The sequence below is a fragment of the Physeter macrocephalus genome, chromosome 4 (assembly GCF_002837175.3).
Source record: "Physeter macrocephalus isolate SW-GA chromosome 4, ASM283717v5, whole genome shotgun sequence".
Classification (NCBI taxonomy): Eukaryota; Metazoa; Chordata; class Mammalia; order Artiodactyla; family Physeteridae; genus Physeter; species Physeter macrocephalus.
Window position 1 is genome coordinate 137,108,609 of NC_041217.1, and position 12,513 is coordinate 137,121,121.

Consider the following 12,513-nt stretch of genomic DNA (forward strand, 5'->3'; position numbering starts at 1 on the left):
GAAACTAACCAACCTATAGGGGAAAATATAAGGTAAAACATAGTAAAGCAATGTTTTAGAAGAATGTTCTTTATTTAGAGGCATTAGTGAAATTGGCATAAATTCAGAGGAATAATTTGAACAAATATTTCAAACAGCTAAATAAGAATAATGGGAAATAGTCAAAATACTTAAGATTAGCAAATCCCTAGAAATTATAAATGATTATTCTCGACATTCTAATCACTTGACTCAAGCTCCAATGCCAATAAGAATGGTATAAACATTTCTTTTAATAGGTTCTTCGCAATGGGATTAGTCTAGAGTCAATCAACAAGACACTAGAGAAAGAATGCAGCCACACTCCAAATACCTAACACCCTTCAATCTAAAGAGTTACTGGGTAAAATACCTTCCAAAAGTTCTCAGGTACATAGTACTGCAGCTTGCTTTCCATCAAATGCCCAAAGAGAGACTGCACTTGGTAGAATACACTATCGTCTGGATTGTCCGTGTCATCATCCACTGAAAGTAATGACTAAAAAGAAATGAACTGTATTAAATTAGAAATAGTCAACCGCTTTCAGAAAATCTTGACTTCTGTATGTGTGAGTACCCACTGCTCCTTCAGAATGGTATGTATGTTTGTATATGGCTATAACTCTGCATATGTTTAGCTTCAATGCTTCCTAGTTGGTGTAATCATGAATAAATCATCTCTTTGAGCTTCTGTTCGATTATGAAAAACTGCAACTAGTAATGCCAGGATCTCTAAAAGAAATAAGTGTGACATGATGACACACAGAATATTCTCAAAACTATTTCATAGCTTTGCTATATCACAAGCTACTAATAGATTTTTATAGAATGCTAACGATAGAGTCTAAATATTTCTAAAATACCAAAAATGTTAGTAGCTTTATGGAATACAATTTGAGAATAATTGAGGAGTTCAAAAATCACATTAAGTCAAATCCATCTGTCAAACAGGCAGCATATTACCTCAGCAGATATACAAAAATATGTGACTATGAACAATGTCATCTATACAGATTTCAGAAGCTACTAGAGAATCTCTAATTATGTCCAGTTTAGTAAACCCCAAAATGCAATATATGAATATGGAACAGTTCTCAGGCAATGTACACATACATCATTTATGATACTAAACAGGAAAGAGGAAGAAAATCACCTCCGGGAGACCAGGCTGCATATACAGCTGCTGGAAGACTGCATTCATGTAACATGTAGCGCCACCATTCCTCAGTCCCACAAACCCTGAGCTGGACCTGCTATCCACTGGGGGAAGGTACTAGGAAAGAGAGGAGCAGAAAGAGAGAGAGAGAATTAGTATCTCTGCCATCAGCACATTTCCTTACAGCTTTATGAGATGTCTGAGTGGAAAAGAGAGATACAGATTTATCCATTCAGTGTGTTACAAGTTATGGTAGCAAACCTATGTTCATGAAGTACCTCTGCAGATGCAATACAATTCTAAAACTACTATCTCAACGTTTCCTTTTAGTTCTTAAAGTACCTCACATATATACGAAGCATGTATCTATACATCCACTATGTAGTCTTGCATTTAGTCACTTGATTATCATTTGACAAACATTTTTTAAGAGCACAATGTGCCAGGCCAGGCATTGTGCCAGTGATATGAGAGAGAGCAGAAATGTATTTAGTGTTTGATCTCAAGGAGCTTACATTATAGTAAGGTATACATTAATTAAGTAAAAATATTGATATATATTTACAAACTGAGGTAGTAATCTGAAAAGTAGGAAGGGTTCTATGAAGTGTTTACTATAAGAATCCTAACCTGTCTGGATAGTCAAGGAAGGCTCATATTCCTTCCCTTCCTTTTTTGAGAAGGTAACATTCTTCTATTGAACTTCCTCTAATAAGTATGCCATTAAATAAGTATGTAAACGCCCTAGCATTTCACTTAAGGATGATCTGTAACAATGTAGATTCCAGTACAGTATTTTTCTAGGTAGAAATCGTCTAGAAAAGGCATCTTGGATACAAGTTCAACATGGCACTTCAATGGATATTGTAATGACACACTCTGAAATGCTATTACAGCAGAATCTTGGTTCTATCCTATGACCAGAATCATGTTATCTGCATGTATCAAGTACGTGTAACCATGTAATAACTAACCAATTGACAAAACCCTGGAGGTCTTCTGGACTGAAAGGAATTGCTAAATATCACATACTTTTCATTAACATTCAACATGCACTTAGAGCAGGGTGATTTCTAAGATCTAATTAACAGTGTAATTTATTTGTAGTCCAAAGCACAGACTAAAAAAAAAAGTTATAAAATAAGAAAAACTGGTTCATAACAGTGCTAAAAATGTAAGTATTTATATGACAAATATTTTCACTATGCTGATATAATCCGACTTATTAAAATAAGATTGTCATTTTAATCTGATTATTAAATAAATGCATGTAAAACTTAAAGCATAGCATAAAGTAAGCATTATAAACTAAACAGTTCAAGATTAGCAAATCTTGGCAATGGCAACCAAAATAGTTCCCAATTTACGCATTCACATTCCACTTTGCAAGTGCTCTTTCCTCTACTTAGAACACCTGTTCTCACTTCTTTTCCTGCCTAACTTGTATGTTCCATAGTACTCAGCTCAGGCATCCAAAGGGATGAGACTGCCTCTTTATGATGTTAGTGGAGAATGCGGAAGAGATCGTGGGGCAAGCGAAATGAACCACCACCAACCACACCAAAGGCTGGTCTTCATCCAAAGAAGGTGATGTTGTGTATATGGTGGGATTGGAAGGGAGTCCTCTATTATGAGCTCCTTCAGGAAAACCAAACGATTAATTCCAACAAATACTGCTCTCAATTAGACCAACTGAAAGCAGAACTCGACAAAAAGCATCCAGAATTAGCCAACATAAAACGCATAATCTTCCATCAGGATAACACAAGACTGCATGTTTCTTTGATGACCAGGCAGAAACTGTTACAGCTTGGCTGGGAAGTTTTGATCCATCCGCCATATTCACCAGACTTCGCACCTTTGGATTTCCATTTATTTCGGTCATTACAAAATTCTCTTAACGGAAAAAATTTTAATTCCCTGGAAGACTGCAAAAGGCACCTGGAACAGTTCTTTGCTCAAAGAGATAAAAAGTTTTGGGAAGATGGAATTATGCATTTGCCTGAAAAATGGCGGAAGATAGTGGAACAAAAGGGTGAATACATTGTTCAATAAAGTTCTTGGTGAAAATAAAAAATGTGTCTTTTATTTTTACTTAAAAACTGAAGGCACTTTTTGGCCGACCCAAAACTATGCTCTGGACATACAGTGTACTCCATAAATGAGATTTAAAAAAAATCTCAGTTCTAGAATGAAATAATTTCTATGCATGTTTCTGAAAACAAAATAACCTCTTGCCAAGGAAATAATGACTAGGTAGCAGCAAGAAGAAAGAAAAGGGGTAGAGGGATTTACTTATTTTCTTTTTAGAATTTCTCTGTAGCTTAGCTAATTACCCTTAAATCCCAAACAGCATACTCTGAAGATCACGTTATCACCTACTGAAATCACACAGCAAATTACACAGAGGAGAAACTCACAGAGAGAGATCCTCAGCTTCCTGCCGCACAACGCTGACTCGACTTTTCTTTGGTAACACAGGGGAGTTCTGATCAGACACCCTTTGGTAGAAGAGCATATAGGCGTTCCAGTATCTTCGGCGTACATCAGTATATGGGTTCGCTTCATAACGAGACAATAAGAAAAATCTCTTGGTAAATAAAAAAGGTGTTTTTTTTTTGTCTTGACAATCTATAACCAAGGACCCACAAATCCAGCAAGTAATTACTTACTAAATTTGTTAAATGGAAAGCGTAAGTGAAGTGTGTGTCTTTTTAGAGCACTGCTTAAAATCACTCCGAAGGTGATGCAGAGGGGCAGGGAGTAAGGAGTTGTATGGTAGCAGAGTAGGGGAAAGAAGGTAAACATTCCGAGGCAAGTGGAAATTTAATCAAAAGGCAAGTAACATTTAAAAATAAGTTCTGTGGCATAGGATGGGATTATAATTGGCCTCACTTAACCATTTCTGCATAGAAGAGCCAAATCCAGGTAAATTTTGGCAATGACACTATGTTTAGCTGATAAAGGTTACTACCATTAGATGCATGACTACCACGGTCTGGTGTCAAAATCTAACATTGTGGATCTCATACAGGTGGAAAGATTTAAATGCCCCTAGAGTATTTCAAAATCAGGTTTCAAAAATGTCAAGGTCTCTGAAAAATATTTCTTCTTCAAATAGCAAATTCTGATGGGATTCTGTGATGTACTTTTCCATATATTTTTTTCTTCTGGGGGTAGAGTTGTGGAAAGATTCCTTTACCACACTGCATAACAAATAAGGTTTTAAAAACACAGGTGCTAGAAATGTCTTCTCCATTAATCACATCTCTACATAAGTGAAAAGGAAATTTGAAAATTTTAGTGGACTACTACTTCTGAAACTATTTTTAAGGTTGAAATTCTTTCAAGTTGTTCTTTAATATTCATTTCTTCCATTTAACTCACCCTCCCCCCCATCCCAGGGCTGTTGTAAGGAATTATTTAAAAAGAATTCTGTAAGCAGCTTGAAACTTTTCACCCTGGCTATCAAGGAGTTCGTGGATCTACATGGCTAGAGCAGTAGTATGTAAAAAAAAATAAAATCTTTTCTATTTTTATATAAAAAATACTGCTTCCAATTTGATAGAAAACTATAAATTAAGAAAATAAAACTAATGGAAAATACACATTTGCAAATACTTACTTTGATCATAAACTTTTGGTCTATATTCTCCTCCAAAGCATTCGTACTCTAGGGTCTCATCATTTAGGTCAAATTCTTCTATAACTGTGTCATTAAATTTATACCACTTTCCTTTTCCACATCCCCTAGAGCATAGATTTGATAAAACAAGTATTATGAGGTTACAAATCAAACATCCCCATCCCCCAGCATTTATCTCTATATATTGTCTACAAATACAGCAGGTAATTACCATTTGAAAACACCTAAGAAAAATATAGCAACAGTTACTTCAATTTCTTAAACAACTTTTCAAATTGAAGGGATAAAACAATTGCAACAAGCTTTAAAAATCCACCATGAAATAAGATCAAAGAACAAAGCAAAAGCTTCTTTGCACTGTAATGATAAGTGTGGATGACAAAGTAGGGCACGGAGAGCAGAGGAGAGATACAGGGGGCAGGGGGAGTGGAGGAGGGATACAGTGGGGGCAGAGAATGCATAGAAAAGATATAGGAGGATAGGGGTAGCAGAGGAGAGGTACGGCAGGGCAGGGAACAGAGGAGAGACTACTGGAAGGGTGGAGTGAGGGAGCAGTACGAGAAGCCCTTACCGCCTGTCCTTGATGAAGGAATAGTAGTGGCCTGCATGTGCCTGCCCACTATGTACAATGACACCGACAAGTTCGTAGTTTTCTGTGAGGGCAACTTTTTTTCGTGGAGATCCTCCACCTCCCTGATCCATATTTCGCCCGTTTTCACCAACTTCCGAAGATGAATCTTGGCGAGCCATTCCTGAAACTGTGTAAGGCTCCATGTTTAGCATCCAGGGAAACTATTTAAAAAGCAAAAAGAGCACATTAATGTTGGTTAGTAACATATAGGGTCACACCCAATTAAGTCTGTACAAAGAAGAGGGATGTGTTTTCCTAATATAAGCTAGGAGTACCCTCCAATTCAAGTACACAATCTCAGAATGGCTCACAAGTCTAGGAAGGTTTAAGCAGTCTCTTGCTTGAGCATTAAGGAAAGGATTTCACTTCATAGCTCTCACTAGGATGCCTTCTAGAAATGAGGGTTACCGTCTAGAGATCTGCCGGTACCACTAGCAGCAGCTGCTTAAGACGAGGGTCTGTGTACTTCTCAGAATGCTGAGACCACAGCCTTTCACATTTTAGATGAAATTTGAAAATATAAAAAGGAAACAATAAAGGGAGTACAGTAATAATGGTTATTAAAAAACCAAGAAAAAAAAAAGTTACCCTTATCTGTTCATCATATTTAATGGAGCGTCCACTCTCCCAGTCAAATCCAAATCTCATCAGGTGGATGACCAAGACACTAGGCAACGACTTAATACAGGTCCTTTTCACTGTTGTTCTCTAAAGAGAAGCAAAACCCAATTATCTCCATGGAGACAATAAAATAACAAAGTAATTAATATGAAGGTCACAGATTTCTACAGGGCTTTCCCATCTCTGTAAACACAAGTCATGACACAATTTAATGGCAGTAACAATAGGAGCTTAATACTGATCTTACATAAAACATAAAGACAAAGCCCATGAATAACAAATTAATCTTGTTTTCTGAAAAGGGCAAATGTAATACCTTTTCTTTACACTTTTCACAGTAATATGCATTACTTCCCTCTAGAACTTCTCCTCTAACAAACTGGTCCAAAGAAATTTCCAAACTCTGACAGGAAGTAACTCCTAGATTGAGAGCCATGAAAGCTTCCTCGCGCTCATATCTGCTTAGGAAATAACAGAAAAACCATATCAGCAATGGAATTTAAAAATCTTGAAATTACCACAGTACTTGAGATTGAACACAGAACTATTGATACATTCCTAATCACTATAATTAACACACACCTTCTCATCTTTCTAAAAGTATACTAAATAAAAATGCCAATTTTTGACCACTTAGAATTGCTTAAAATTATGAATTTCAACAAAGAAATTTTAGAAATGGAAATTAATTCCCTGGCAATTTCCCCAAAGAAATTTAATTCAATAAACATTTATAGATCCATTAAGAGATATATCTACAAACCTCTCAATGAATAAAAAGTTTACAACATTCTAGAAGAATCATTTAAAAATGACAGTGATTATTTTTTGATGTCAGTGTTATCTTCACTAACCTGTGAGGACAGTCTTTACAGATCTTCTGATCAGAATAGATGCCCTGAAAAGTATTCTTAAAAATTTGGTCTCTCCCCATTTTCTGTTGAAATAAAAAGTTAAAATTTTAGTTGATGCCTCTAGAACTTTTAGGTTGTTTATACAGAATTTTACTTAGACCTGAGCTAAAGCATAGATTTTAATTTAACCAACAAAATAAAACGAGTCAGCTTGGTAGTTTAAGCTGGGAACTAATGTAAGAATTATAACCCACGAGACCCGCTGCCAGAGTAATGCAAATGATCAGAAAAGGAAGAGGAGTGGCCGTCAGCCACTCTGTTGACAGGACAGCATTCTCCATGATGATCCTGAATCCTTCTCCCCTTGCCACAGTTACCAAGCTAGGAGTAACTCTCCATGATCTTTTCTTTTTTCTTGTGGATAGAACGCTACAAATTTGTAAATTATTTTTACTTAATTTATTTTTTTGGCTGCACCGTGCAGGTTTTGGGATCTTAGTTCCCCAACCAGGGATAGAACCCCTGCAGTGGAAGTGTGGAGTCCTAACCACTGGACTGCCAGGGAAGTCCCTATAGGTTATTATTATTATTTTTTCCCAGTTGCGCTGGGTCTTAGTTGCGGCAGGTGGGCTCCTTACTTTTGGCTCACTGGCCCCTTAGTTGTGGCATGCGAACTCTTAGTTGCAGCATGCATGTGGGATCTAGTTCCCCGACCAGGGATTGAACCCATGCCCCCTGCAGCGGAAGTGTGGAGTCCTAACCACTGGACCACGAGGGAAGTCCCTATGAGTTATTTTTTAAAAAAGAAATGGATAACTTGTGCCTACTGAGAGGAGAGGCAAATGCTGGCAGTGATGGGAGGCTGTCTGTATTTTAGAAGGCAATACCACTTAGGAAGTTTGTGACACATTTTCCTGGGTAGAGGTAGAAAGCTTTGGGTCGCACAACCACAAACAACTTTTGAATCTGGTCCTTTTGTACCCTTTGACAAAGCAAAACAGCTCTGCATGGGGCCATCAGTTCACCGGTGACAGCAGTACTCCTCTGAGGCCAGGTTACTTCAGTGCAGACACAGAGCGTGTAGCTACAAATGGTTATCATTATGGGGTATAGGTTAAGAGTTACATACTTTATCAAGTGTCAGATGAATTAAGAAGAAAATAAATCTATAATCTATAGTGTTCTGTGTATGTTTTGATATTCAAACCCAGAAGAAATGAATTACTGTTGTGGTATTAAAGACGATCACTTTCTGATTAGTCAGTTTCATAGTAATCCCAAATCCTAAACCACTGCTCTCATGTTACAGAGTCTGAGGGAGTTAGAGGGAAAATGAAACTTTTTCTACCTTGAGATATTCATCCATCTGATCGATGAGACTGGTGAAGAATTCATATGCATCCTGTTGTTCTCTCACATAAAGTTCTTTGTTCCACATCTTGAAAATCTATGTAACAAGAATTAAATATGTCGTTACAGGAAAAGTAGCAATTCCTGAATATGGTAGAAAAGGAAAATGAAAGAGTCCTTAAATGCTTCTAAAAACCAAGTTTACTATTAGGGTATAAAAGTTTTTACTGACGTGAGATTAGCTTACATTCAGCCATCTATGTTTTTCCTCGGTCCCTTATCTTAATAAGTCTATGAAACCATAGAGGGTGAGATCTATGGCCAGGGAACAGTTTCTCTCTTAGAAACTAACCAACCTATAGGGGAAAATATAAGGTAAAACATAGTAAAGCAATGTTTTAGAAGAATGTTCTTTATTTAGAGGCATTAGTGAAATTGGCATAAATTCAGAGGAATAATTTGAACAAATATTTCAAACAGCTAAATAAGAATAATGGGAAATAGTCAAAATACTTAAGATTAGCAAATCCCTAGAAATTATAAATGATTATTCTCGACATTCTAATCACTTGACTCAAGCTCCAATGCCAATAAGAATGGTATAAACATTTCTTTTAATAGGTTCTTCGCAATGGGATTAGTCTAGAGTCAATCAACAAGACACTAGAGAAAGAATGCAGCCACACTCCAAATACCTAACACCCTTCAATCTAAAGAGTTACTGGGTAAAATACCTTCCAAAAGTTCTCAGGTACATAGTACTGCAGCTTGCTTTCCATCAAATGCCCAAAGAGAGACTGCACTTGGTAGAATACACTATCGTCTGGATTGTCCGTGTCATCATCCACTGAAAGTAATGACTAAAAAGAAATGAACTGTATTAAATTAGAAATAGTCAACCGCTTTCAGAAAATCTTGACTTCTGTATGTGTGAGTACCCACTGCTCCTTCAGAATGGTATGTATGTTTGTATATGGCTATAACTCTGCATATGTTTAGCTTCAATGCTTCCTAGTTGGTGTAATCATGAATAAATCATCTCTTTGAGCTTCTGTTCGATTATGAAAAACTGCAACTAGTAATGCCAGGATCTCTAAAAGAAATAAGTGTGACATGATGACACACAGAATATTCTCAAAACTATTTCATAGCTTTGCTATATCACAAGCTACTAATAGATTTTTATAGAATGCTAACGATAGAGTCTAAATATTTCTAAAATACCAAAAATGTTAGTAGCTTTATGGAATACAATTTGAGAATAATTGAGGAGTTCAAAAATCACATTAAGTCAAATCCATCTGTCAAACAGGCAGCATATTACCTCAGCAGATATACAAAAATATGTGACTATGAACAATGTCATCTATACAGATTTCAGAAGCTACTAGAGAATCTCTAATTATGTCCAGTTTAGTAAACCCCAAAATGCAATATATGAATATGGAACAGTTCTCAGGCAATGTACACATACATCATTTATGATACTAAACAGGAAAGAGGAAGAAAATCACCTCCGGGAGACCAGGCTGCATATACAGCTGCTGGAAGACTGCATTCATGTAACATGTAGCGCCACCATTCCTCAGTCCCACAAACCCTGAGCTGGACCTGCTATCCACTGGGGGAAGGTACTAGGAAAGAGAGGAGCAGAAAGAGAGAGAGAGAATTAGTATCTCTGCCATCAGCACATTTCCTTACAGCTTTATGAGATGTCTGAGTGGAAAAGAGAGATACAGATTTATCCATTCAGTGTGTTACAAGTTATGGTAGCAAACCTATGTTCATGAAGTACCTCTGCAGATGCAATACAATTCTAAAACTACTATCTCAACGTTTCCTTTTAGTTCTTAAAGTACCTCACATATATACGAAGCATGTATCTATACATCCACTATGTAGTCTTGCATTTAGTCACTTGATTATCATTTGACAAACATTTTTTAAGAGCACAATGTGCCAGGCCAGGCATTGTGCCAGTGATATGAGAGAGAGCAGAAATGTATTTAGTGTTTGATCTCAAGGAGCTTACATTATAGTAAGGTATACATTAATTAAGTAAAAATATTGATATATATTTACAAACTGAGGTAGTAATCTGAAAAGTAGGAAGGGTTCTATGAAGTGTTTACTATAAGAATCCTAACCTGTCTGGATAGTCAAGGAAGGCTCATATTCCTTCCCTTCCTTTTTTGAGAAGGTAACATTCTTCTATTGAACTTCCTCTAATAAGTATGCCATTAAATAAGTATGTAAACGCCCTAGCATTTCACTTAAGGATGATCTGTAACAATGTAGATTCCAGTACAGTATTTTTCTAGGTAGAAATCGTCTAGAAAAGGCATCTTGGATACAAGTTCAACATGGCACTTCAATGGATATTGTAATGACACACTCTGAAATGCTATTACAGCAGAATCTTGGTTCTATCCTATGACCAGAATCATGTTATCTGCATGTATCAAGTACGTGTAACCATGTAATAACTAACCAATTGACAAAACCCTGGAGGTCTTCTGGACTGAAAGGAATTGCTAAATATCACATACTTTTCATTAACATTCAACATGCACTTAGAGCAGGGTGATTTCTAAGATCTAATTAACAGTGTAATTTATTTGTAGTCCAAAGCACAGACTAAAAAAAAAAGTTATAAAATAAGAAAAACTGGTTCATAACAGTGCTAAAAATGTAAGTATTTATATGACAAATATTTTCACTATGCTGATATAATCCGACTTATTAAAATAAGATTGTCATTTTAATCTGATTATTAAATAAATGCATGTAAAACTTAAAGCATAGCATAAAGTAAGCATTATAAACTAAACAGTTCAAGATTAGCAAATCTTGGCAATGGCAACCAAAATAGTTCCCAATTTACGCATTCACATTCCACTTTGCAAGTGCTCTTTCCTCTACTTAGAACACCTGTTCTCACTTCTTTTCCTGCCTAACTTGTATGTTCCATAGTACTCAGCTCAGGCATCCAAAGGGATGAGACTGCCTCTTTATGATGTTAGTGGAGAATGCTTTAAAAGTGTCCTCCCACTCCTGGCCTGGTATTCCAGGGCATCTGCAGCTTGCTTCCCTCTTGCAGATCCCGACATATACAAAGCTGTCCATGGCTTCTCATGTCTGGAATGACCTTCCCACCTTGCTTCAATTGGCTCATCACTCTTAAGGGCTCTATTTTAAATTCCATCTTTTCTAAGAAGCTTTCTAAAACACCACCATCTGGTGTTGAAGTGCCTCTCTGTTAGTAGAGCATTCAGGACATACCTCAATCTTTGTGCTGGGTTCTATCTTCATTTCTGAGCTCCAAAAGCCAACAACGCCTTAGCGCATAGTAAACTCAATAAATCTTAGTTGAATTTAAGTGAACATAGACTATACTGTGACAGAACCAATGTTTTCTGGAATTTGTAGCTCTAGTGCCTGGCACTGTGCCATGCACAGTTCCTCAAAAAATAGATTGAAATGCTACTTTTTACTGAGGGTAATTATCAACTGACTTGAAAATCTCTCCTCTTTTTTAATCGAAAGGGTACCATTTAGTAATATATTACAGTGTATTAGTGTAATACACTATAGATTATAGTTGATTTGAGTACGTGAATTTGATAAGCAAAAGAATAACACTGACTTTCTTTGTGATTAGGATAATGCAAACATAGTTTTAAAATACTATGTTTAAGAGAGCATTCTAAAAAAATTAAGTGCATTGAGGTCTAGAAAACTTACATCAAACTCCTTCGTAAGAGCAGGATCAGGTTGATGATGCATAGAAAGTAGTTCTTTTGTAATAATTTGAAGATTTGAAGGTGAGCTATCAGCCAGCATTACAAGGACTTCGTAGGCTGCCAATCGGCTATTCACTGTACTACATCTAAAAACAAACGACACAAGTCAATTTCGACAGTGAATAATTTACTTAAGTCGCTCATTAAACTAAATCAACATTTGAAATGAAAATATAAGAGCTGCAATTCCTAAAACAGGGTTAAGTCAGGTCTGATGGCACAACCTAGTAATCTAGTGGGAGGTGCTTACTTAACAAAGGAAGAGACCATGAACACAGGAGGGATGATTATGGTTTAGACCTAAGGATCTTCTTGGCCTGATGATAAAGGAGCACATCTTTCAATTATGACTCCAGATTATTATCTAAGGGATGGATCAGCAAGAATAGAGAATAGAGAGTCTGAAAACGTTACCAAAAACACAACATGGAAAT

General features: G+C 36.5%; 1 protein-coding gene across 1 annotated transcript in view; it reads right to left on the reverse strand.

Moving 5' to 3' along the window:
• USP24 (ubiquitin specific peptidase 24) overlaps window positions 1-12,513 on the reverse strand; it is a 159,433-nt gene that overhangs the window by 33,340 nt on the left and 113,580 nt on the right. Inside the window, exons 42-51 of the mRNA XM_024119918.3 lie at window positions 12,021-12,165; window positions 9,791-9,910; window positions 9,011-9,136; window positions 8,275-8,373; window positions 6,927-7,009; window positions 6,389-6,530; window positions 6,040-6,159; window positions 5,392-5,612; window positions 4,800-4,924; window positions 3,595-3,736 (exon numbers count right to left, since the gene is read on the reverse strand). Coding sequence (XP_023975686.1) covers window positions 3,595-3,736; window positions 4,800-4,924; window positions 5,392-5,612; window positions 6,040-6,159; window positions 6,389-6,530; window positions 6,927-7,009; window positions 8,275-8,373; window positions 9,011-9,136; window positions 9,791-9,910; window positions 12,021-12,165 — 1,323 coding nt within the window. The remainder of the gene's footprint in view (window positions 1-3,594; window positions 3,737-4,799; window positions 4,925-5,391; window positions 5,613-6,039; window positions 6,160-6,388; window positions 6,531-6,926; window positions 7,010-8,274; window positions 8,374-9,010; window positions 9,137-9,790; window positions 9,911-12,020; window positions 12,166-12,513) is intronic.